Source organism: Musa acuminata, chromosome BXJ1-5 (genome assembly GCF_036884655.1).
Source record: "Musa acuminata AAA Group cultivar baxijiao chromosome BXJ1-5, Cavendish_Baxijiao_AAA, whole genome shotgun sequence".
NCBI lineage: Eukaryota > Viridiplantae > Streptophyta > Magnoliopsida > Zingiberales > Musaceae > Musa > Musa acuminata.
Window position 1 is genome coordinate 10,007,181 of NC_088331.1, and position 26,516 is coordinate 10,033,696.

The 26,516-nt window shown below is 37.9% G+C and overlaps 1 protein-coding gene across 2 annotated transcripts; it reads left to right on the top strand.

The window, feature by feature from the left end:
- Positions 1-232: 232 nt before the first annotated feature.
- Positions 233-26,475, top strand: LOC135673717 (uncharacterized). 2 transcript variants are annotated; one of them, XM_065182954.1, is made up of 16 exons: positions 233-791; positions 961-1,103; positions 3,796-3,965; positions 4,060-4,206; positions 4,523-4,574; positions 6,874-7,048; positions 9,601-9,683; positions 11,395-11,601; positions 13,830-13,946; positions 15,332-15,479; positions 16,750-16,857; positions 21,813-21,878; positions 21,983-22,251; positions 22,698-23,566; positions 26,250-26,311; positions 26,398-26,475. In XM_065182954.1, the coding sequence occupies exons 1-14, from the start codon at positions 722-724 to the stop codon at positions 22,779-22,781; spliced, it is 1,839 nt and encodes a 612-aa protein (XP_065039026.1). In that variant the 5' UTR covers positions 233-721; the 3' UTR covers positions 22,782-23,566; positions 26,250-26,311; positions 26,398-26,475. The 2 variants fall into 2 exon arrangements, with proteins under 2 accessions (XP_065039026.1, XP_065039027.1); XM_065182955.1 differs by having other exon boundaries at positions 235-791; positions 22,701-23,566.
- The last annotated feature ends 41 nt before the right edge of the window (positions 26,476-26,516 follow it).

Genomic DNA, 26,516 nt, shown 5'->3' on the forward strand with positions numbered 1-26,516 from the left:
TATATATATATATATATATATATATATATATATTTTCACAATACCATATTTCATTCTTGTTGTCGATATCACTCTTTATCATCATCGCTCTTTATCAATATTGTCATCGCTGACCTTGTTTGTTATGAGTGTTGCTAGTTGATTGTTATTGACATTGTTCATCATTATCGTAGATATCACTAATCATTATCATTTAAAGAGAAAAGAAAAGAAAAGGGAAAACAAGAACAAAGAGAGAGATGAGTAAAAAGTAGAGGTATTTATGCCCATTTGCAAAGATAATTTTAAAAATAATAAAAAAATTTATGATGAATTGTAAATAGTAAAAAATGTTACAAATTGTAATCTCCCAATTAAAATTTTTTATAAAAGAATGGATGCTATATCCACATGGTCATTATTGTGGAAAACGCACGTGTCACTCTCGAGGCACCCTTGATCTTGATGGACGGTGATACTGAGCCAGAAATCGACGGACCACAGCCCAGTTGTGGAATTTATAATGGGCCGATCCATGGGCTTATCAATTTGAGTCGGTATCTGCGGATCCGAACTTGAGATCGGTCGCGTCGGACCACTTCCTTTCCCGCGCTCGCTCCTTCAATAAAAAGGAGCTGCAGACCCGTCGTTTGTTTGTACGCGTATCGCCCTCGCCTACGGAAGAGGGAAGGGAAGAGAGATCGGCAGGGAGAGTGCGGAGGAGGGGTCGCTAGCGCACTAGATGGCCTGCGATCCAAAGGATGACGTCGATCGGCTCTTCGCCTGCTTCAAGTGCGGGATATCTACTCCTGGTGATTCCACTCAAACCCTAATTCCTCACCCCCTCCCTTTTCCTTCGCGGAATACCCTTTATTGGCCATTCTTCTTTGATTCTTTCGGATAGGAACCAATCTTCTTTGGTTCTTTTGGATGAACCCCGATTTTAAGGGCTCTTGATTCTTGATCTCTGGCAATTGTTAGAATCCGCGATCAAGGAAAGACGTCTGCACCCGGAGACATCCAAGAAAGCCGGCTTGGTGAGAGGGAAGGCGTCTACGGTTGTTGGAATTGCTACGTCGAGCTTGTCTGAACAATGTGGGCAGGATTCAACAGGGAAAGAGAAGGTATGCCTCTGTATTATCTAGTTAATATTTTTAAATGATGTTTCTATCTATCTATCTAAAATAATCTCTTATTGGGTATTTCTTTTGGTTCTTGTACTGTAAGAGTAAGTGAAAGTCTTTTTGTTCAGGAAAGATGGTGCACTGATAATATATACTGTTTATATTTTCGCCAAGGGAAAATGTCAATTTTCTTGATCATGTATATGCAACATGGTTGTCGACACTGCATTGTTTATATAGCTAATGGTCAGATGTGCCTTGTGGAGTCTGAAGTCTACCTTGATCAAGATGTCAACTTTATTAAAGATGTGTTTATGTTGATGTGTATGCAACATATCAGGGCTAATTACAGATTATCCCCTGAGGTTAGCTACTTTTAGCATTCCGATTCTTACATTTTAAAAGTTACATTGGCATCCCTATAGTTACGAAAGTGAAATATTTAGGTCCATTTACCTTAATGACGTTAGTTTTATCGTTGAAAACATGAAAACAAAGGGCAAAAAGATAGTTTTAACATTCAGTGGCAGTGGACAACGGCGTTGCTAGCATCAACGCTATCGCGGTTGCCTAATCTCTTTCGACGATGATAAGGTTCGCTCTCATCGTGACACCACCCGCCTCCACGAGAAGCGCGTCGCCGACCTCATCGCCACTTGCCCTATGTTGCTCCGCGTCTGCATTGACGCAGATGGTGGTAGCCACTCCCCATCCCTTCGCTCCTCCGCCATCCCATTCTCCAGGGAGCAGTGCCCTGGAATCCCTAATCCCGCTCTCACATCGTCGTAGTTGAGGATGCCTCTGCCCACTCCCTCCTCCCCCTCTATTCCCTCGTTCGCTCTCACTCGGAACTCTCCACCACACGCAAGAAGCACTTCGCCGCCTCCCCTGACCGGTTCGCGGTTGCGCTTGCCCTCTACTCCAATGGCCTCCCGCACAACGGCGACGATGTGGACGAGCTCTGGATAGTGCCCGACACTACATCACAAAGGGTCGCCGGAGCTCCTGCCGCTCCCTCATTTGCTGCATTAGTTTCAACACCACCTCTTGTCGTGTCAGTTCCGACAGTGAGGGAAGCGGCAGGAGCTTCGACAACCCTTTGTGGACATTCCCTCTATGGCACGACGTCAGACACTAACCAGAGCTTGTCCACGTTGTTGCCGTCGTGTAGGAGACCATTGGGGCAGAGGGCGAGCGCGACCGCGAACAGGTCGGGGGAGGTGTTGGAGCGCTTCCTAGGCGTGGTGGAGAGTTTTGAGTGAGAGTGGGCCGGGGGAGGGAGGGGGAGAAGGTGGTAGGTAGAGGCGTCCTTAGTTACGATGGGGTGGGAGAGGGATTTGGGGATTCCGTGGCATTGCTCCCTGGATAATAGGATCGCGAAGGAATGGGGGGATGGGGAGCGGCCACCACCATTTGCGTTGACGTAGTTTCCGAGCAGTAACTACATCAGCATTGACACAGATGCAGAGTGTCGTGAAGTGGACAATGATGAGGTAGTTTGTGCACTCCTCGTGGAGGCGGGTGGTGTCGCAATGAGAGCAGACCTTATTATGGTCGGAGGTAGCTAGGCAACTATGTCTGCATCGACGCCAACAGCACAGCCATTCGCCACCACCGATGCCGTCCGCCACTGAACATTAAAATTACCTCTTTGCTTTTTGTTTTTATATTTCCGTCGGTAAAACTGATGTCGTTAAGATAAATGGACCTAGATGTTTCACTTTCATAACTGTAGGGAGCCAATGCAACGTTTTAAAGTGTAGGAACTGGGATGATAATGATAGTTAATTACAGAGGGTAATATATAATTAGCCTAACACATCATGGACTCTTAAAAGTGTTCAGGCTCAAGAAAATATCAATGCCCTTGATCAAGCTGTTTTTATCTTGATCAGGTTGATAGATGATGGTCTAAATAAATATGATAAGAAATTTTTAGTTTAGCTACTCTATTTGTCCACAACCTACATAATAGCCTGAATTTACATGTGGTAATATTTGCTATTGCTGTTCAACCTTGGCTAACACACACAGTGTATGTGCCTGCACTTATTTGGGCACATGGAGTTGGGGATACACACTTTCATCTTGATATTTAGATCGTCTATTTATAATAATTGTTTTCCATGTTCTCTGTGTCCAATCATTGGTAATTTGGTGACTGAGTTGCTATGTTGGGGGAGTAACAGCCGATAAAATGATAAATTAATTTAAGGTTAAGGTTATCCAGAAATAGTAATATCTTTAAAAGTGCATATATTTATCTTCCCACGGTAAAACATATGGATGCTAAACTTATGGAAGGACTCTAGCAAAGTTCATCTTCTAATGTGAATCAAATGAGTCTATTTGAGGATCTGATCCGAAGATTAATGATCATGACTTCCAGTAGTTGCAACATGTAATATAGTGATCAGTTGTGCTTGCTAGTAGCTATTATACAGAGGAAGATGTTCCTTTAAGCAATAATCATATTACACTTTGTAGCTAGTATTTGGATCTTTATTGAACATGTGCATGTTTTTGGTAACAAAAGCTTGTCAATATTGCAAATCATTGCATGGCTACGCAGAGCAATGCCTTTATTTATACAAAAATTGTTTAGCTTTCTTCTGATTCCATGAATTTTATACTGTGTTGGTGCTTTAAGTATAAAAATCTCAGTTATAAGTGCTGTCATTTATCTTTTCAGCTTGGTGCATGTACATCTGTAGCAATTAAACTGAAAAGTGGAAAGCAGATCTCTCCTATTGTCTTTTATGGTTCCCCACATGGTGCTCCAATTAAAAGACCATCACGATTGTTGCGATTGTTGCATGAAATTCGTATTGATCTTAAGGAAGATAATGATTTGATAGTAAGGTACTCAATTGTGGTAACAATATTCAGATGTTAAGCTTTTGATTGTAAGAAATGTTATTCTTTGTCTGATTTTAGGCTATTTTTATGAATATAGGGAAGAATTATGGACTACTTTTCCAAGGCAAGAGGAAGCAATCAGATTCTTAAAAGCACATGCACAAGCTAAACTTTTTAGTTATCAAGATCACTTGAGTGGTCAGAGAAGGTTCCTTGTCTCTACATACAGTGAGTTCTGGAGAAGGTCACATGTTATTCCAACTGTTCTTTATACTAATGGTTTCCTTGTTTCTTTTTCAGTAAATGAATAGAAGTGATTGTGAGTTCTTTGTTTCTTTATGCAACCATTCTGCAAAATTGTTTTGGTTGACAAATACAAATGTAAGAAAAGAAAGAGTCATTAGTAAAAGGATCTCAAAAAGGAACAGATCAGGATATTTTATAGAACAATAACATAACATTTTGATAGGTAGAGTACTCAGGTTATTTTGTTTCCTTCACAATTGACAATATCTGATTCAGTTTCTGTTGAATGCTGAAAGTTACCTTTTCTGTTGCAGGTATAGATGTATGGACCCAAAGTTACGCCATCACTATGAAGTCATTAAAGAGGTGGTAGTTAATCTTACAGTTTTTTATGAGAAGAATAAAACTGACATGCATGATACAAGTCCTTTTTATTTTTATAGTTAGAGTGACCTACCTTAAGTCACTTTTTTACACTGAATGAGCTGGTGTCCTGCTAGAAACCAGTGCTAACTGAGATGTAAAAACAAAAAGAGACTAATATAAAATGATGCTTGGTTAATAGTTTTTTTTGTTCCAGTTAGAATTCTATTGAAATAGTTGATCAAACAGATATTCAACAAGTAAAAGAAAGATCAGTTCTTTCTGATGCTTTCTTTTTTCAAATGGAATTAACATATCAGTTCTATTCCCATTTGCCTTTTGGCCACAGAGAAGTTCCTGACAAAGTCCAACATGAATTAATGTATCATACTGATGTATGTGGGTCACTTATACTTTTTAAATTTGAAGATATTCTGTTCTGTTCTTCTTTCGACACCTGGAGTCACAGGATTAGTAGCAGGTCTGCTGAAAAATAAATGGTAATCATATGATTCATGTTCTTGCATTGTATGTTTATATCAGTGATTTAAAAAGCGCTAGGCGCCAAGGTCCAAAAACGCCCGAGGCGCTAGGCGCTCGCCCGAGCGAAGCGAGGCGCTAAAATATAAAAATATATAATATAATTAATAAATATAATTATTTAAAATTTTAAATAAAAATATGCTATTAAATTAAGAAAATCTAAGAGCGGCGGGAAGCAGTGGCGAGCGGCGGCAACGGCGGGAAAGGGAAAGGGAGCGGGAGGGCTCGCGGGAGTCGCGAGCAGAGGGAAGGCTCGCGGGAGGCGCGAGCAGCGGGAGTCGCGAGTAGAGGGAAGGCTCGCGGGAGGCGCGAGCAGCGACAGCGACGAGCAGCGGGAGTAGGAGCGACGAGCAGCGAGATTGGGAGCGGCAGCGGCAGCGGGTTAGGGTTGGGTAAGGGTTATATCGGTTTAGTTGGTTCGATTGAACCAACTAACAACCGAACTATGACCGAACCAGACCTAAAATCCTGGTTCGGTCACTTGGTTTACCCAGGCGCTCGCTCGAAGCGCCCAGCGCCTGGGCTCGGGCGAGCGCCCAGGCGTCGCCTGTTTGAAGCGTGCCGCCTGGGACATTAGCGAGGCGCTCGGGCCTCGCCTCGCCTCGCCCGAGCGCCTAGGTGAGCGCCCGAGCGCCTCTTTCAATCACTGGTTTATATAAGACATTGTCTGTAGCAACCCTGAACATCTTTGAGTTGCATTTGCATTTCCAGAGGGTCATCTTCTTGAAACTAATAATTTTGAGAGCTGATCCATGTTTCAAGGTGTTAGGACGTGAAAGATTCATGATTTTTCTGTTGCTTTATGGATCTTGGCTTTACTTGCTAGATTCACCTGTGATGCTTTATTCTTTTAACATTTGTAGTCAAGGAGAATTATTTTGTTATCACTTATGTAAGCACAACTGAAGTATGCGGTGCTTGTTTAGAAGTACAGTCCATATTTGATGTGTGTACCACATTTTGTTTTCTAATCATACACAAATGGGAAAGAGGCCTTTTAATTACCATCAATATGTGTAAAATTAAATAAGAATTTATCTTTTATAGTGGATGTATTATATATTAAGTGTACTCCATTGCAAGTATCTACTGTAATACTCATTGTTATGACACAAATTTGCATCTCACACCAGTGGGAAATGTATTGCATCATCTCACGGACCTGTTCTCTTGGCATGGCTGATAGTAAATTATAACAAGGAGAAACTGACATGGTAGTTTCAAAGAGAATTGCATGACTATATCTGTAGTGCAATTAGGCCGTTTTTATCAGGGAACAAATTGATGGATGTAGGGTACACATTTGTCTTGATGGGGATTTCTGGGTTTGAGTGCAAGTAGAGTTTGGGATTTTCGTGCTCAGAAAGTGAGCAGATTGCATGTGTTTTTGCCAATGTCATGAAGCACCTTATGAACAGGGCGCATGACTCAGACAGGTGGTGTCCACCAACTTGGTGAGTCACCAACCATCTGGATTTGAATAAGTGAGTCACACCTTATTTACATGTGTAGAGCTATCTAGCAATAGCCAGTCTGCCTGCCACATCTCTTTCTGATTTGAATAGGTGAGTCACACCCTATTTACCTGTGTAAGAGCTATCTAGCAATAGCCAGCCTGCCTGCCACATCTCTTTCTATTTTGATTGTTATTGATACTTGTTTCTTTTGCTGCAATTGCATCATCTTGTTTAAACATTTAATAAATTATTAAATAAGATGATTTGGAATTAACATTATGTTTCACAAGTTTATTTGACAGGGTTTGCCTTGCCACTTATATTTTGATCTGGAATTTGATAAGACAGTCAATGCTGACAAAAATGTAGATGACATGGTTGACATCTTGATGTCTGTGACTTTCGACATCTTATTTGACAAATATGCAATTGAAGCAAATGATGGGTGGATTATAGAGCTTGATTCATCTACCACAAGTATGCTCTTTGGGTCAATCTCCTACATTATGACAGTAATTTATTTTCTGGGTCCTATTTTGTCCTATGTGTTTGCAAGCATCATGTTTTTATTGAGGTAGCAATTTTCACCTGTTGCTTCATTTTTCTGAACGCTTTTACCCATTAGCAACCAACTAGTTAAACTAAAGTTCTGGCATTACATAAAGTATACAATTGCATATTGATTTGTCTTTGTTTTATGCATTCAGTGGTTGTTTTTTCTTTAAATATTGTTTTTAATGCATTACTTCTATGGTTGATTGTGATATCATTTAAGTGGAGCTCTTGAATTGTCATATAAAAATTTCCTAGATCAAGTTTATCAGTGGCTAATATAGTACTTACAATGATAGAAGTTTTACTAAAGTAGTGATACGAATTTAGTGTACTTGACTTTCCATTTATTCAACATAACACCAACTCCAATTGTTTTTTACTTTCTGCGCATTTTTTGATTCTACGTCTTTCTGACCAAAAAGATGGAGCTTAGAACTACTTGCAATTCTTGGTAGAAATTTTACTTTAAATTGGTTGTTTTAGGTGCACTTAGAATCATCTTAACTTAAGCTATTTAAGTTGGCTTAACTGATTCGTTTAGCTTTATTAAATCTGACATCCTCTTATAAGACATCATAAACTTCCCCAATGTTTTTAACCATTTAATTTCTAATCTTCCTCTTCATCTTGTAACACTTGAACAAACTCCTCTCTGTACTTGTGCACAAAATGTTCCTTTGATTGTTTCCAGACCATTGTAAACTGATCTGTTGCTGTTCTACCTCTTTTTTATCCTTAACTAATTGTGGTGGCTACTTTTACTTTGTTATTAACATACACGTTCTTATTCTTTTCTTTTTTTTGTGGGCTCCTATCTCATAATCTTCATTTGTGTAACACTGACATAGCTTAATGTTTGAGTTAATTGCCTCTTTGCTGTTGGTTGCTGTAGTCTTTGAATCATGTTCTAATAGAAAATTCCATAATCTGTAAGTAGTGTCAAGTTTCATCCTTACTCTATCATGAAATCGAAGTCTTTGCTTGCTTGTTTTCTAAATCATTTGTTTGGGTGCTGCTTACTATGCTCGTAACCAAGTTTGTTTTTAATGCACTTGAAAAATGGCTCCTACAGAATGATATTTTCTTTCTTATTCAAAGATTATGCCCCCTATGGAAAAATACACATGAAAAGTAATGATGTTTGCTTTCTCTCTTTGACTGTGAAGAATGATTGTTTGAGCATAATGTAACAATGGAGCTAACTTAACATGATGCAGGGTACATGTTGATGTACAGCACATTATGCACTATTAATCACTACTAGAATTTACAGAAACCCATGTAAATTAACATATAGTGTTAAGGTGTTGCAGGAGCATTAAAGTTCTCCTTGTCCCTTTATGTTACTTGATGCACATGCTATTTTTGGGCTTATTATATGATTATAATAAATAATGATAACCCTTGCAGAAGTCTTGTGCTGACTGATAGTATTAGTCGCTGGGCAGACCGGTATGTATTGGTCAATACTGGTTTGATGTGTGTCGATGCACTGATATGTACAAGTGTTATGAAAAAAGGGCCGAAAATAGACCAAAATAAAAACCCTCTTTTAGGATTTTTTCCCCCATTTTCTCCATATATAAATTATATTAGGATAAGAATAAAGTGTATCTAAGCCATAAATGAATAGAAATTCTTGGTTATAAGGATGAAAAATTATCTGTTTTCTCAGATAACCTAGAAATTCTATGTTATCTAAGGTATAAGGATGAAATTCTTGGTTATATGGATGAAATTCCATGTTATCTAAGTTATTATGAATAGAATCCCTTAACCATACTTAATCTTGGTCATTATTATGTGAAATGATAAATAAAACATTCAAAAATCCAAATACCCTCCTCCATTGGAGACAACTTCCATCAAAGCTTGAGTTCCAATCTCTTTTTTATCCAAATCATGAGCATGATTTCTACTAATCGCCCATTATGAAGATTAAACAAGGGAGAGTATGAGAAAGAGTAAGAATGAGAGTGAGTGAAAGAGGGGAAGAGAGGAAGATTTAAAGGGCCAAAACAGGGTCCAATGATCAAATTGATCATTAGGAGCTTATTTGACCAGAATGTTGATCAGTACAATCAGAATTCGTACAATCAAAATCTGACTATTACCAACCCATAGGGGTCAGTAATGGTTGAGTTTCGCCCATAACAGGTGATACAAGAGGCATATCGTTCGGTACTCCCACTTACAAGCTAGTTTGTATACCGATCAATTGGTGGTGAACTGGCACATACCACCTGTTTTGAACCATTTCAGGTGGTATGCTAAATCATGATTTGAATGATTATTCAGGTGCCTTCCTGGGGGGATCATTTCTTACTTTCACATTTGGACATGCATGAATTAAGGAAATTGATATGTGATTCATAGTGAATGAGTTTTTTTTGTTTGTAATTAAATACGATGTTCATAACTCATTACATTAAACTGCACTACATTGTTTCATAACTAATTTTTTGTTTTTCTAGAAAAGTTTTCACGCCATGTGATTATTCGCATACCAAAGGTTGCATTCAAGGACAACTCACATGTTGGTGCATTTGTTTCGGAGGTACTTGAAGATTGTTTACAGAAACTATAAGTTACTTCTTAGTTTTTCATCCTTTTCTAACATAGCATTCTTGTTAACATTGAAATCTCATCTTGTTTGCATCGGCAATTGATACTGGAGACCCAAGTACCAGAATGCTAAAATTGAGGCTAATTACATATTATACCCCGTAGTTAGACCTCCTTAGCATCCCGATTCTTAGACTTTAAAAATTTACATTAGAATCCCTATAGTTATGAAAGTGAAACATCTAGCTCCATTTATCCTAATGTCGTCGGTTTTATCGATGAAAATACGAAAATAAAAGGCAAAAAGGTAATTTTAATGTTTTAGTTGGTGGTGGCGGACGATGTCGGTGGTGGCGTACGATGGTGTCGCTGAGGGCTGCGGGTGGTTGTTGTGGGTGGGGAGAGTGGCGACGAGAGGTGAGGGTTGCTTTGCATCTGCATCGATAGTCCTTTCGTCGCTCGACAACTGCATCAACGCTGAGGCAGATGCAGAGCGGCGAAATGACCACTCGAGTAGCTGTTGTGGATGAGAAGAGCGGTGGCGAGAGATGAGAGCCGCTTTGCATTTGTGTCGATGCCAACGCAGTTGCTGAGCGATGATAGGGCTGCTCGACATCTGCATGGGTGGCCCATTCGCCGCTCGACAATTGCGTCAATGTCGATGCAGATGCAGAGTGGCGAAATGGCCGCTCGACATTTGCATCGGCTTCGACACAGATGTAGAGCGGCGAAAGGGCTGCTTGGTAACTGCGTCGGCATTGACGCAGATGTAGAGCGACCCTCACCTCTTATCGTCAATCTCCTCATCACAATAGCCACTTGATGGTCCCTGGTTGCGTTGTCGTTTGCCACCACTGAAACGTTAAAATTATATTTTTGCCCTTTATTTTTGTGTTTTTGTCGATAAAATCGACGACGTTACAATAAATGGAGTTAGATGTTTCACTTTCATAACTATAGGGATTCTAGTATAAATTTTTTAAGTTTAGGGACCGGGATGCTAAGAAGGTCTAACTATAGGGGATAATCTGTAATATTGTTGTGCTTTAGATTATATAATTTTTTTTAACAAAAATAAGCATGTTAAGGATAACATGGATTATTTTTATGTTGTGATTATAAATAAGTAAAATATATTTTTTTCTTTTTTTGATGGAATATAAACAAGCAATACCATTTGGTACTTTCCTGGTCAGGTTTTTATTATCAGCTTTGAGTTCTTAAAGAAAAATCTCATTACTGGAGCACTTTGTTCTAATTGTTATGTAGGAAAGTATTAGCAGATCACCAAGGTTGTTTTATTTTCATGAATTTGAAAGAACACTATTTTTGTGTTCTTTTTTACTTTTGGAAAATTGGAGAATTGCTTTTGCCAAGGTGTGCCTAAATTGAATTACATGTCATATAAGGTCCCTGTTTTCTTAAGACCTTCGAAGTAAATCTGTTTGTAACTTATCAGAGTGGCCATTGATGACTGAACTAATCAACATGACTCAAACTTACCATGAAATTAGTAGATTTAGGCTGGAGTTCTATGGGTTCAGATTATGATTGGTGTTTCACTTTTATAATGTGTATGCAGAAGGATATTTTACAGTTATTGTTTCACTTTTATAATAGCATACCTCATATGTTTGTACTACATATTTTTACTTTGTTTATGCAAAATCTAGGTAACCGTTGAGAAATCTTGTGCTGATTAGGTATGTTCTCGCATTACCAGTCAAAGAGGAAGTGATCCACAACTCGACAAACTGTATGCCAGGAAAGATTCTAGCTCTTCTGATTTTCAGCTTTTCCTTGATAGTGCTGTCTATTCTCGAAATCGTTGTTTCCGTCTAGTTTTCTCTTCAAAGGCTGGGAAAAATTCATTTCTTTTGCCAACCAGACGTTTCAAATGTAAGGATATGGTGAGTTTCCTGCTTGTTTAATGTTGAAGTTACATTTTTGTTCTCTGGTTAAGCGAAATGCTGAATGTAATCTAAGCTCTCCTGCAACATCTTTATTGTCTTATTATTATGAGTTGTCTATGGAATTACCTTTTCCAGTTCCTTGTCCTTCTGATATGTTTTCACTAGAAAAGAATTGATTATTACATGAAAAATCACTAGAAGGACTTCAATTAATTTATTATAGATGCTCCTGCAACAACTGTGTCAATTATGGAAAGATACAGAAGGAAAAATGCCTTCTGGACAATATGAACATGCACTGCATTTGTGATGTATATCTACTCCTTATCATGCTTATCATTAAATGATTAAACTATTAAATGTCAAGACTATAACAATCTTTGGCTCTATCATGCATCAATGTTAATTTTTTCCAGTTTCATATCTTGATGGTAGCTGGTAGTGTGGGACTTGCTTGCACGAGATGTGACAGAACAAGGGATTGAGCCACATATGTTAGATTGGAAAGTACTAATTGGAGGATGGCATTATGTCAAAACTTTTTAATTATATAGCCTAACTTTTCATATTATTGACTATTTATACTATATAGTAAAACATAAATTGAGAATTTGAAACCATTAATATAGATTTTTTTTAACTAGTAAAATTTTTTGATGATATGATTATTACATCCATTTTCAATTTCATATATGTGCTATTTCATAATTTTTTGATGTGCACCTTCTATGTATCATATTTAATATTCTATATTAAATACTACATACAATCTTGTAGTATACATTAATTATTACATACAATCTTGTAGTATACGTTCATTACTTGCTAAATGATTTATGTTAATTAACATGCTATTTTGCTAGATTATCTTGTATAAATTTATGTGCCATGTTTGGCAATGTTTATGAATCTGTAGATACAATTTTTTGTAGCATCTCAGGTCGCTATTGGTGATCCTGGATAGGATCAGACAAATCTTTAAATCATTTCTTGAATAGCTGCATGGAAAAATAGTCCTGGAGTTTGAAGAGTTCGATATTCTTACTTTAAGAACCACACTAATGACTTCTTCCTTGTTGCTTTTTTCTAACTTTTGCGCTACATGCATGACAAGCAAATCATTGTTCAATTTCTCATTCTTGGATGGCACACACAATGCTTTATTTATTCTTCTTCGTGTGTGGTTGAGGTTGAAACTGTAATATCTTCCAAGTTTCGTCGTACCATAGCGGACCGCTCGATATGGGCGGTACGTAATAGGGGACTAGTATGAGCAGTACACTGGTATGCCCTCATGTCTCGTGTGTTGGTATGCTTGGTGCGGTTCGGTATGACTCAGTACATATCGTATCGAAAACTGGGTTAGTACACCGGTATGGACCGGTAAGGCGAATCATGATATCTTCAATTGGTAATGTTAATCATGATGTTGGTTTGTGTAATAAAATCATTGACATGTAACTCAACCATCTTGTCGGTTTGTCAAGAAGGTCTATAACTTAAGGTACCAAACTTATGGAATGAGTTACAGTAAAAGATTGTTGTCTAGGCAATGATTGTTGCATTCTCCAATGTCAAGATTCAGGAGAGTACAAATACCATATGCTGATAATTTCTTCATGCTTGTAAGTATATGACCTAGTTCTGCAAGACCTCTTCATGAATGACTAATTGGTTTATTGACCATTAACATGACACACTAACACAAGAGGTAGATGCTCAGTGTTTCTTTCTTCAATTGGTTTATTTAGTTTTGACCACCATACTATTACTGTGTTTTTTTAGTGTTCAAGTTGGAGGATAAGTGCCCTTGAATTGTTGGAATGATGTATAACCGGGTGATGAAGCACCCAGTACATCCCTTTTTGAATTTTCTTTTCTTGTTGATTCCTAAGTGTGCATGAGTGTCGCCAGAAAAAATCTTAATAAAAAAAGAATGTGGAAAGAGAAAGTCTCAGCCTCTACAAGCTTCTTTTCCCTACTGCATCATTGACTACAGTATGATGCACTATGATGACACTTATGTGAGTTTTAGCTAGACTCACTAAAAGAAACATGATTGCTGCATTGGCTTACAGTCCTATCGTTGTCTTGTGGATGCAAAAGGTATCAATAGTTTTAAAATCTCTAATTTGTAGGTTATTTACTCATGCTCTTTTCTTGATTCACTCACATTTGAACTTGCTACTCTAATAAATTTTTATTATTTATTCCAATTGTTGCAGACTGAACAGGAAGTGTTCATGGAATCACTTATTTGCAGAATGGACAGTGATTGCAATAAACTTCTAAAATGTCAAATTGATATAGATTGCAAGAAAACTTTGTACTTTGATTTTGAGGTAGTCTCTTTTTTGGGTACCATATTCTGTATTTATGTATCATTCTTGCTGAATTATTGGTCTGTATCAGAATTCATATTGGTTTTGTCATGTGAAGCATATGCTGGCAACAAATGCTTCAAATGGTCAGACATATTTGAGTAGGTAAAATAATTGTTAATGCTATAAATGTTTTGGTTGAATTGAAGGATTTAGGTACTTGCTACCAATATAAGTTGATTGAATTTTAGTATGTCGTGTAAATTACTTCCAATGCAGATAACAAATATGACATATTAAGGTTACACAATTGTAGGATTCTCTAAGTACATGTGCACTTCTTAGTTGATCATGAACAGTAAATTTCATGTAAATTTGATATATACAACAGTGGAAAGCACATCTGAGAAATGTAATAGACTTCTTTGCTCTGACTATTAAGTAACTAGTTACCTTTAGACTAGAGTTTTTGATTCTATGCTACTAACTTGAGAACAAATTTGTTATTTTCATTGTATATGATATAATAAACTTCTTTGCCAACTTGAAGCAGCGATTCACTTTTGCATGATCCTTGATTTTTACACTAGTAACCGGAGAACAAATGTGTTACAGCCATTGTTGTAATAAATAACTACTAATTGCTCTCAAGAATTCCATGAATGCTTTGAATTCTCTAATCCTCTAATAATTATGTAATGAAATTCCAAGGTGGTCTGTAGCTGCAACTTGGCTCTCATAATTATATAATGAAATGAAAACATCTGATAGGTTTTTCCGATTATGATTTTGCAAGAACTTGTGCTACTTCTTAGTAGAGGGTTACAGTGCAACAGGCTGGTGCCAACATGATTGAATTCTTGATTATTTGGTGGTGCCAACTGCCAAGTTGATTGAGCATCTACTATGCTTTTATGGCATGAATAGTGATATGCTGAAGCCTTCTTGCTTATATTGTAAAAGTTAATGCAAACTATGTTTTTGTAGTAAAGATATATTGGCTTTTAAATTATTTTCCTAAACATATTCATTTATATGGATATCAAATATATGATTTTTTTTTCGCTACCTTGACCACCTATCAACTTGTTTCATTTGTTACGTTGTCCACTTGGTGACTTGTTATTGCTAGTCACTTGGTATGATGTCCTCAGTGCCCTTGATATGTTGTTGAGGGTGACAGTAGTAGCATTTTAAAGATGTGGGTTGCTTGCTCATAGATTCACACCATCTTTCTCAAGAAATGTTAATTGGTACTCTTGTCTTGCAAAACCTTTTTTCATGAGTTACTGAAATAGTGGAATGCTGTATTGAAACCGGCATCTCTATCAGTCAATATTGAAATACTATTATTTTTATTTTAAGGACATTGTTCTTTACTCTTTATTCTTTTGTTCGTAAATCAGGTTCAACAACAAACTTCGGATGCTCTGCAGCACACTGCACTGAATGCTTATAGGAGTGATTTCCCAACCACTTACTCCTCTGGAAAATCACCATTTCCAGCTTTAGATGCTTTTGTGGAATTCATAGCATCTTCAGGAAATGTTTTAGGTAGTTCTTTCTTTCTGTGTTCTTGATTATATTTCTTGTAGATAACATTGAACATTGGTAGTACACCTGGAATTTTCACTTGTCTGTCTCACGACCACATGTTATGTACTATGCTTAACATTGAGCATTGGTATTACACCTCGATTTAGCAACTGTTCTGTCTCATTATCACATGTTATGTGCTATGCTGGTAGCTTTCCAGGGCCCATTCTGTATCAACTCGGGCAACACTATTCTTTCTAATTGAAAAAGTCACCAGGCAAGGTGCCACTGCTTGCTTCTTTTATCTGCTTGTAACATAAATTCTGTTGAAATTTTTTCTATATGTTTACTGTTTACAAAACCTATATATACCAGCATTGTTCAGCATGGCTTGGTCTGACATGGCACAAATATCATGCTACCGACAAACTAACATGGATGCCATATGTGATACTTAAATCCTAACTGAATTTTGTACTGTGAAAATTATTTACCAATTTGAGTTTCTCGAGTAATGCATTTCATTTGGAGAGCAATGACTTGCAAGTGTTCATACTTGTAGCCATGGTTTGCCTTACCGGTATACTAACAGGCCATCGATACGATATGTGCCGATGTATCGACACATGGTATGATTGGGGTGTACCAACAGATCGGTATGTACTGCCCATACCGATCCCTTGTTGGGCAGGTATGTGCCGCCCTTGTCGGATGGGACGCTATGGTATGGTGAACCTTGCTTGTAATATCAAAGACATTTATGGTAAAAATGAGATTTATTTGATACATCCATGTTCTTTGAATAAAATGTGTGAATTTAATGCTTGCAATGCGATGCATTTGTATGTTCAAGATTCATAGATCAGGAGATGTTGGAAGTATCTTTGGTTCCTAAACATATTAGCAATCTTATAAGCACTGCACTGAGGCAACAGGGTCATTCCTTTGTACACCTCGAGTTTAGCGTATAACAAATTTTGGCACACTGTTTATATGAGTTTAGGATTGCAACTCATTTTCTACCTTGCATATTGATCTTTTTTCTGTGTGAAGAGTTCTTTGAAATTGGCATAAATAGTCTTTAAAATCTTTGAAAAAATTGACTTATTTTTTTCCTGTAGAATTAAACTGGTGCAGTGATTTTTTCATATGTTCAAATTTTTTGGGTTATGTTTTGCTTACTTGTAATTGATTTACTGTTACAAGTTTGTGTGATTGCACTTTTTGTGTGATTGCACTTTTTGATTTATTTTGAACTGGCTTATGTTGATCATTTGTGTGATTGTAGGTAAAATACAAAGTTGGTATTGGTTTTCAGCACATGGCTTAATTGTTTACAGTATGTTGAGAAATAGATACTGTGAGCGGATTGGTAGAGAACACAAAAGCAATCATGGTAGTCTTTTGGACTCATATAGACTAATTTCTGTAGCGTTGCTTTACATATACTAATAGCTCGAGTGAGCCTTTGATTTATTCTGTTTCTTCTTTTCTTAGTTTTTCTCAAAGATTAACATTCATGTGAATGTGTTTTTTTTAATAGTCTTCCCAGGTGATGATACCACCAAAGCAGTACAAACCTTGAATTGCATCTTTGGGCTTCTAATCTAAGAATATTTCATCTTTGATTTCTTGAACATACTGGTTACATTGGCACTCCCTATACCCTCATTAGTGGGAATCTTGTGCTCTAAGTACGTTTTCTTACTGATTTCCGTGCCTAAGGATGTCAGATACCTTGTGTTTCCCTAGGACAGCGAATTTTTAGCTCTAAAATTGTGGTAGAAGCATTAATGGATGCATTCTATAAAAAATGAATTTGTTTATGTGACACTTATTAGTGTTTGGTTTCTGTTCATGCTTTCAAGTTGTATTGGACAAGTATATCTGAAATTGCTTTTACAAGAACTTAAGTTGGTAATAAAATGGTAATTCTTGTCATTTCACAAATTCAATAGGTACATGGATAGTTTAATTTCACAAAGCATTATCCTAATTCTTTCAAGATTACTTTTGTTTTTTGTTCATTAAAATACTCAAAGATCGTCCTTGTTTCATCGTTTCCAATTCTTATAAATGAATTTACTCCAATGCGAATGTAATATTATGACTTAACATCATTCCCTTTTTACTAACAAATTAGTTTAGAAATTCTGGACATAGTATCATATCATAAATTTACTTTGGTAGATACAAAATATTAGGAGCCAGGCTACTGTATTACTGCACTCCACAATTATTACCATACAATTTCAAGCATTGAATCAACTTGGAAGAAGTCTTGAAGCAGGATCATTTTGATTTATTTTTGTCTTGAATATTCTTTATTAGTTTAGGGTGTCTTTTGCAAGTTTTATAGTTTTCATCAAGGTTCGCCGTACCGTACCGTACCGGCGTTTCGACCCGGGCTCGGTACCGGTACGGTACGGTATACCGCTCGGTACACCCAGGTGTACCGAGCGGTACACTCACGTGTACCGAGCACTGTACATGCTACAGTGTTACTGTACACTGCTACAGTTGTACTGTACACTGCTACAGTGTCGGTACGGTACGGAGCGGTCCGCGTACCGCTGGCCTGTCGGACCGGTACGTACCGCCCGTACCGGGCGGTACAGTCCGGTACGGCAAACCTTGGTTTTCATATGCTAGTACCTTATATGAGCTTACATTCATTACCAATATTGTCCAAAGAGAAGAAAAATAGAAGCCAAATAGAAAAGAGAAGGTGATAAGATTCTATTAAAAAGGAAGTCCAGTAATAAAAAATCCTATCAACTACGAAGGTTATTTGCTAAAACAACCATAAAAATTCATTTTTCGAAGGAGGAAAGAAGAATGATTCATGTGCTTTCATATATGGGATGTAATTTCCTTAGTTGTATTTGTTTATTATTTTATTTTATTTGTTTTCTTTGTGTAAATGGAGTCTATAGAAATGGGTAAGGAATTGTAAGTTCTTGTATGATCAGAAGATAGTTGAATGACTCAATTTTTTCCTCACATGTGATTGAAGTGGGTCTATATTTTTTTTTTATGATGGTGTGATTCCATCTCATATATGACATTTATAGAGATTGAGGTTTTCATCTTGGAAGTTAATCATTGAGCTTGAGTGAGTCTTACTCTTATCCTTTTATTCTTTTATTATATCTAAATTTTTTACTTTTCTACTATAAAATATAAAATATTAAATTCTAGAAAAAAAATTATTTTCTTTGCCCGTCTATGCTTTTATACTATGTCATCTTGGTATTAGAGGACATCATTAGATTTAGTAACAGAGCAATCATCGTACGACTAATTATAGATTACCCCATGTAGTTAGTCCTCTTTAGTATTTCGGTCTCTAGACTTAAAAAATTTACATTAGAATCCCTATAGTTATGAAAGTGAAACATCTAGCTCCATTTATCGTAACACTATTGGTTTTACTGATGGAAGTACGAAAATATTGGGCAAAAAGGTAATTTTAACATCTTTTTGTGAGTGACTGTAGGTAAAGGGAGAGGAGGAAAAGGACGACACAGAGCAGCGTTGCTCTGCATTGGCGTCGACGCAGATGCAGAGCGACAATCTATTATGAGCCCGATGCATCCTTTGTTGGGCCTACGACGTGTCCGTTCATGGCGCCAACTTCCTCGTGGCTCGCCACGTCTGCCAGGTCACCTGGGCCACTTGCTACTCCCTCGACGTTGGTTGTGGCATCTCCGGCACAGGTCCGCTGCGGGTTCGCCCCCTTTGCTGTAACACCCCTGATTAATCCTACATCGAAATTAGGTAAGACTAAGATTAGCATACAAGGGTCTGATGAGTGTATTACTATCAACTTCACCTTAAGCATTTTGACCAGTGGTTTAATTTAAACAAAGTCGATAGACCAATTAGCTTATCAGGCTTGGGTTATGATATTGGTATCATAATCGACCTAGTATTTGGGCATGGTGAGAGGGCTCGAGTAGGAAAGGGCTACTCGTGGATGAAGTCAGAGGACTCGTCATGGCATGGAGCCACCATTAGGCTATGCCTCACATGCACCATGTTAGGGCTTGATCGATTAGTCCTACATCGAAAATAGCCAAGACTAAAATTAACTTTTAAGGGTCTGATGAGTGTATTATTATCAACTTCAGCCTAAGTATTTTGGCCAGTAGTTTGGGCCAAACGAAGTTGATAGGCCAGTTATCCTAGTAACCCCAGGTCGTGACATTTGATATCAGGGTCGACCTAGTATTTAGGCATAGTGAGAGGGTTTCTCGAGTAGAAAAGGGTTACCTGTGGATGGAGCCAGAGGACTCGTCACGACATAGAGCCACTATTGGGATACGCCTCACATGCATCATGTTATGGTTTGATCTGGACTATGCTAGGCCTTGACGAGGACGTCAAGCCCTTGAGTGGGGGAGATTATAATACCCCCGATTAATCCCATATCGAAAGTGGGCAAGACTAAGATTATCTTATAAGGGTCTGATCAGTATACTACTATCAATTTTCACTTGAGTATTTTGGCTAGTGGTTTAGGCCAAACGAAATTGATAGGCCAGTTATCCTATCAAGCCTGGGCACATGACATATATGCTTCCTGCGATCTCGATCCTACTGCCTCCCCTTCGTACTTCATGGCCTCATCATCATCTAGCTCTTACCTCTCCACATCCGAGTCCATGGTGGCGCCATGGGCGAAGAAGCTCGCAGATCTTCGACGGATGGTCACGAAGCGGTGGTGCGGGGTGGTTAAGGAGAGGGTTGAGTCCGTCCTGCTAGGCTAGATCCGAAGGATGGGGTTGCGGAGTGGATGACAATGCGTGGAAGTAGCGGCCCGCGTGGTTGGCCCGTACTAGGAAACGATCGCGGCCCTACCACTACGGGTGGCCCTCGTTGTCGTGTTGTGGTTCGCCATCAAGCATTGGGAGTAGGATGCGACAGCGGAAACGGGCAATTGGACAACACTCCGATGACTCACTATCGTCGCATTGCGAATCGCCTGAGTCGCCAACGCAAATGCCGAGCGGTGCCGATGTAGAGCGTCAGCATTTGCGTCGTTCTCTTCTCTCCCTTTGCCTCAACTCTCGTCGTCGCTCTCCTTTATCCACAACAGTTATCTGCGGCCCCCATCGGCGTCATCATTCGCCACCATTGGAAACGTAATTGGGACATTGAAATTACTTTTTTGCCTATCGTTTTTGTCAGTAAAACTGATGGTGTTAGGGTAAATGGAGTTAGATGTTTCACTTTCATAACTATATGATTCTAATGTAAATTTTTTTAGTCTAGGGACTGGGATGTTAAAATAGTCTAACTATGGGGGGTAATATGTAATTAGCCCATCATTGTATATTAAAGGTCCAACATTGCTATAACCTATAATGATAATGATTTTGTAATCACTAGCAGCTACATGGCTAATCGGGTTATTAACATAGTTAAAGAGTTAGTATACCTTGCAATCAAATCTAATTTTAAACATTAAGAGAACCTTCTTTTAGGAAGGATTATAGTGTTTAGTGGAATTCCATAAGGCCTTCATAGTTGGTCACGATAATTCTATATCTTAGAAAGTGCAATTTATAAGTTATCAGAAATATGGAATGTCACCTGACTTAAAGAAACTCAAGACTTTCTTACAAAAGGAATTTGTATTCTTCTGATTGACTTTTAAATGAGGCCCATATGTATATAACCTGCTACATCAACAATATGAAACACATCACATCCTTACGAATGGTTCTAATGAGGCATAAATATGCCACAAATTTGGAAGCCCACATCTGTCTATAATTTTGCTGATTTTATCTTGTAAATATGATTTAAAATGTCATAACATGTTTCCAATTAAAGAATGGAACATTATTTCCAACTGAACAGAGGATGGTTCTGCTATTGTTCAATGTCTTTCTGCAATATTGTTGGTTGTGGGATGGCGTAAAACAAAGGGATGCTCCTCCTATCCTTGTATGGGCCCCTTGGCTCTAAAATGTGATATTGGATTATTGTAAATTACAAGATCGGTAATATTGGATTACAAATTTGTTATATAGGAAACAATAATATAAATAATGCAGGTATTATTGTAGATAAAGGCCATAAGGACAATATTGTAGAGGTGAAGAGATTTAGGGATAATAGCATTAAAATTTGGTGGTTAGTATATGTAGTGTGACGAAAAGGTAGTCGATTCTAAATAGTTAAGTTATTATGGTTTGTTATCATTGCTCTTGTTGTTTGGTTATGTGCATGTGTGATAAGGTTTTTGAAGGCTTAAGATACCACTTAATGCATTTTTTTTAATTTTATTTATAAACTAGTTGCGGATATTAGTTACCACAACTGTTGTTCTTTTCGGTTCAGTTATGTATATCGCTGATCTCCATAGAGCTATTTATTACCAGAAGTGTTATGACCCTGATTGTAAAGGTATGGTGCATTTCACATTATGGTGATTGTTCATTATATTTTAGAACTTGCATAGATCTATTAAACAGGTCACTTTACATTGCGGAATGAATTAATTATATCAGGTTACCGGTGTCCTTTGCGGCCATTACCACATGATGTGATCCCCAGTGATATTTTACTGTTCGATTCTACTCAGAGAATAAATTATAGGGAAGATTTGGACACCAATTTCGGTCTTGAACTTGATGGAAGTCACATGGAACATTATTCATGTGATGGTGATGAGTTGGTTACTGATAGCTGCAACATGGAAAGCAGCTGGTGGCAGGAAGCCATGACATATGCAGATCGCATTGAGAATATGAAAAATGCACCCGAATTTAAAATATTGGTCAGTATATGTTATTTTCGGTTGCTTTTTTATATATCTGCATTTCCTTTTATAATATATGAACATGGCATCTAACAATTAAAGTCCTTATGATATATTAGTTCTTTTTCTGCATGAACTTGTTATGCAATGATGTAGAATTCTCTTAGCCGAGTGCACTTTCCTTGCCTCCATGTACTGTACTAATGAACTACAGTATAGACTTACCAAAAAGAAAAAAGAAAAATGAACTACAGTATAGTATGCAACTACTTATCAGTAACGATGATATCAGTTAGACTTTTTTAGTGCATTAGGAAACATGGGTTGATTAAAATTTCAAAGGTACTATCAGTATTTTGGGATATCATCGTTTCTGATTTCTTGCTATAATTTTTGTGATGTGAAGCACATGGTTGCAACTCGTGGTCCTTATATTGTGTTCTTTTTTATTGTGTACTACTCAGCAGAACGAGGAAAATGTTGTAGATTGCAGTTGGTGGATGGATGTGGAAAAGCTGGCCTCACAGGTTGAAGGACAGCTTGGGTGATCCATGGCTAATAGTTTGTTATCATGTCATGTACTGTAGCTAATGGGCTAAAAGTATTATGTGGGCACCTGATTGATTTCGCATCCTATCTTCCCATTCTGTATTTCTACGAGCAGTTACGACACGGAGAGTCACCACTATAAGATCATGCTTAAACAAAAGGAAGTTGCAGTGCTTGTATGTCACATCTTACTGCAATTCTATTTTCCTTGTGGGGTTACATCATGCTGCAAACGCTGAAGAGCTGCTCTTTTTCTCCTCACGTTGGGATTTTCCTTGAAATCGAAGAGCAACCCAGATATTGGCAGCTTAGGAATCCTTATGAGCTGTCATAATCATGTGGTTTCGAATTCTAACATGTAATTAGTTTTCTTAAAGAATTAGGTTAATTATCTTTTATAGATCCAAGCGTTTGTATATCCAAAGAAACAGTATGCACAAAAGATCTTATACCACAGAGATGTGTTATATATTTACAGAGCGCATCCGTTTGTGTAATACTCGCGTTCCTTCGCTTCTCGCTGCGCCGTACGTACGTAATACGAGTGGGGAGGGATTTTGCTGCCGCTGCTGGTGTTGCCGTTACCGTGGTTATTACTACTACCATTGCAATTTGAAGGCACGGTTAGGGAGGTATTGTGTTGTGGTGGTCTTGCGACGGCGAAGATACAACGCGAAGCGAAGAGGGCGGAAGGGAGATGGGATCACTTCTCGGCGACTGGCCGTCCTACGACCCCCACAACTTCAGCCAACTCCGCCCCGCCGATCCCTCCGCCCAACCCTCCGTATGTGTTTCTCTTTCCCAAACCCACGCCCCGCAACACACACCCCCCCCTCGTTTCCTCGTCTCCATTCATACTGTCGCGTCGTTTCCCTCTGTGATCTTGTTTCTTTCTCCTTACCGAACCGCTTCGGAATTGCTGTTTCTGCCCCGATTTGTTGGATCAGATCATCCAGTTGTTATCCCCAATTCGTGATCCTGTCTTCTCCGCTTTACTTTTATGTATCTCTATGGACCGGGTCATGTTTATTGATATAAGTATGCTCTCGATCCTCTCGATTTTCTTATTCTGATTGGTTTTGTATATCCTAATGGTTTGGAGAGATTACTGCTAGGTTTAGATAATTGGGCATATAATTACTTGAATTGAGCGCACGCTTTGCTGCACATTCGACTCTGAATTAATTGATAATTGGTCCTAATGTCTCCCTTTTGGTGTTTTGTTTCAGAAACTTACGCCTGCAACTTATCATCCTACTCATAACAGGACTCTTCCACCACCAAACCAAGGTGCTGATACTGCACTTGGTCTTACTTACAGTTCATACATTTTATGTTATGATCAATTTTCTAAATCCCTAATGGAGGATACGCAATTTTCTTCAGTTGCTTGCCTATCGATACAGTTTTTTAACACAAATATTGAGAACTCAAAGAATCAATCAATCTTCTATCGCTAGTAGAGGTTGTTGGAAATGATTGTTCAACATCATTTCTGACTGTGGACATGATTTTTCTTGATTTGAGTGCTTAATCACTCAAGAGTTTGAGAACATGCAAATATTCTAATGCCAACTTCTTTGCATCTCCTGACTCTTCTCTGGCTTCTCTTTTCACTGTTCTACCTTTTCTTTTTTTAATTCTGATACATATGTTTTTCTTCACTTGGAATTTGGTAATTACGATGAATTGAGATCTGTTATTTCTTTATGATGTAGGGTATCCAAAAATATTGTATTCAATCATAGCATTTGATAACCCTTATACTTCCTTATGTAGAATTCTTTTAAAATGGATTTATGATTTTAGAATTAGTTATACTATTTTTGAATGACCATAGTATAATATATTAATAAGTACCAAGAGGTTACAATGATAGCTTAATTTTTTTCATCAAGGGTTTTATGTTTTTTTATATGCTAATGTTTTTGACCAATTGGCTTAAGGTAAGGGAGTGTTGTTTATGTAGACGATCACTAGCAACCAGCCATGAAGAAAGCATTCATGTTTTTTAGTTCTTGAAGGGAAGATGGAGAGGGAGGTTAAAGAGGGTACTTGTTAGATCTACTAGGAAATTTTGGATTTTTTCCCTCTCTTAAAAAAAATGCAGGTTTATAGTCCTCTGGAGCAGAGAATAGCCAAGATTTAGATGACACCTTCAATAGGATTGGAGTGAGCAAAGGAAAAAGTTTCAACCTCTAGGATAGTGTTGGTCAAGAATAGAATAGAAGGGACTATGAGACAGGGAAAAAGAGATGGTGTAAGATGGAAAGCCAGCTAGTTATTTTTTTCCCCTCTCTTTATTCTTCTTGTGGGTTTACGGAATAGGGATGGTTACATTTAGACTTACAGTGTGTGGCAGAAACTGGTGATTAAGGTTTAGATTAGTTGTATAAATTCTATTTGATATGTATGGTACATCATGTATATACATTTAAAATTTCAAGTCAAGTTGCTTGTGCCACCTATGGGTCTGCCTAGAGATTTTGTTCTGTCGGGGTCTTATAACAGGTGCCAAACCAAACCTATAAGACAGTCTTGTGAGCTTGGCCCAGCGTTCAGTTTAGGTTTGTATTGGTTTTGGGCTAGCTTTCCATAGTTTTGCCATAGCATTGGTAATAGTTGTTGTAATATCAATTGCCTGTGCCACCTGTATAATGTATAGTATTGTAGTACAGGCATTAGATGTGGGTCCCTGTTTGGTCCAAATATGATGATGAGGCACATGCATGGGTATCTGAAAGGATAAGGGCTCTTTGATTGTGGCATGAGCAATACACGTATGACCATCACTTTTTATTAGTAAGATGAGCACGATGCTAGCCACGACAATTTTTCTTTCAAACATCTCATGGGAATTATAGTGTTCTTTTACCCTCTTTTGATTTACTGGCAAGAACATGACCATGGTTACTGCCTGATGCTAGCCACGGGAATCCTTCCTTCGAACACCTCATGATAATCATAGTGTTCTTTTACCCTCTTTTAATCTACTGACAAGAACATGACCATTCTTACTGCACTATTTTGGGCATACATGTCATGCTTGGAGCCATGTATTAATTGAACTGGTGATTGTGCATCAGCACTTAGTTCAGCAGGGAGCTTTTAGTATTACTGTTGCAAGGTGTTGCCAGTTTGAGCCATGTGGTTGTGAAATGAGCAGAAGCACACTTTAAAGTCCAAAACTGTGAGTTCATATGATTCAATGTGCTTTTCCCATGCTGTTACCATAAGGTAATAGCTGATTAAGATTCCCCTTTAAAAACGATACCCAAATTTGATTATGGACTGGTATATTATCCATCCAGGATCAAATGCAAAATGATATGTTGTTGACTTCATATTATGCTCAAAGTATCTTCTTGTGGTATATCTGCTGTTTGTACCTATTGTCTTTTTAGTTGCTTTTTAATTTGAGAAAACATCAGTTATCTGATGTATCTTTTCTATTTCACTGCTTGTAGTGATATCAAATGAAGCCAGAAATATTCTTCTGAGGCATTTCTATCAGAAGTCAGAAGAGAAGGTGAAAGCTCAATATCTTACCTTTCTATTCTACAAATTTTGCTGCTGTTCCATGTTCTTAAACTCTCTCATGCCTTGTTCATGCAGTTTCGACCAAAAAGAGCTGCCTCGGATCACCTGACATCCGAACACAATTGCAAGCAACCCAGAGCTGCCTACGCTGATGGAGCCCATTAAGCTGAACATATTCTAGTTTCATGCTTAAC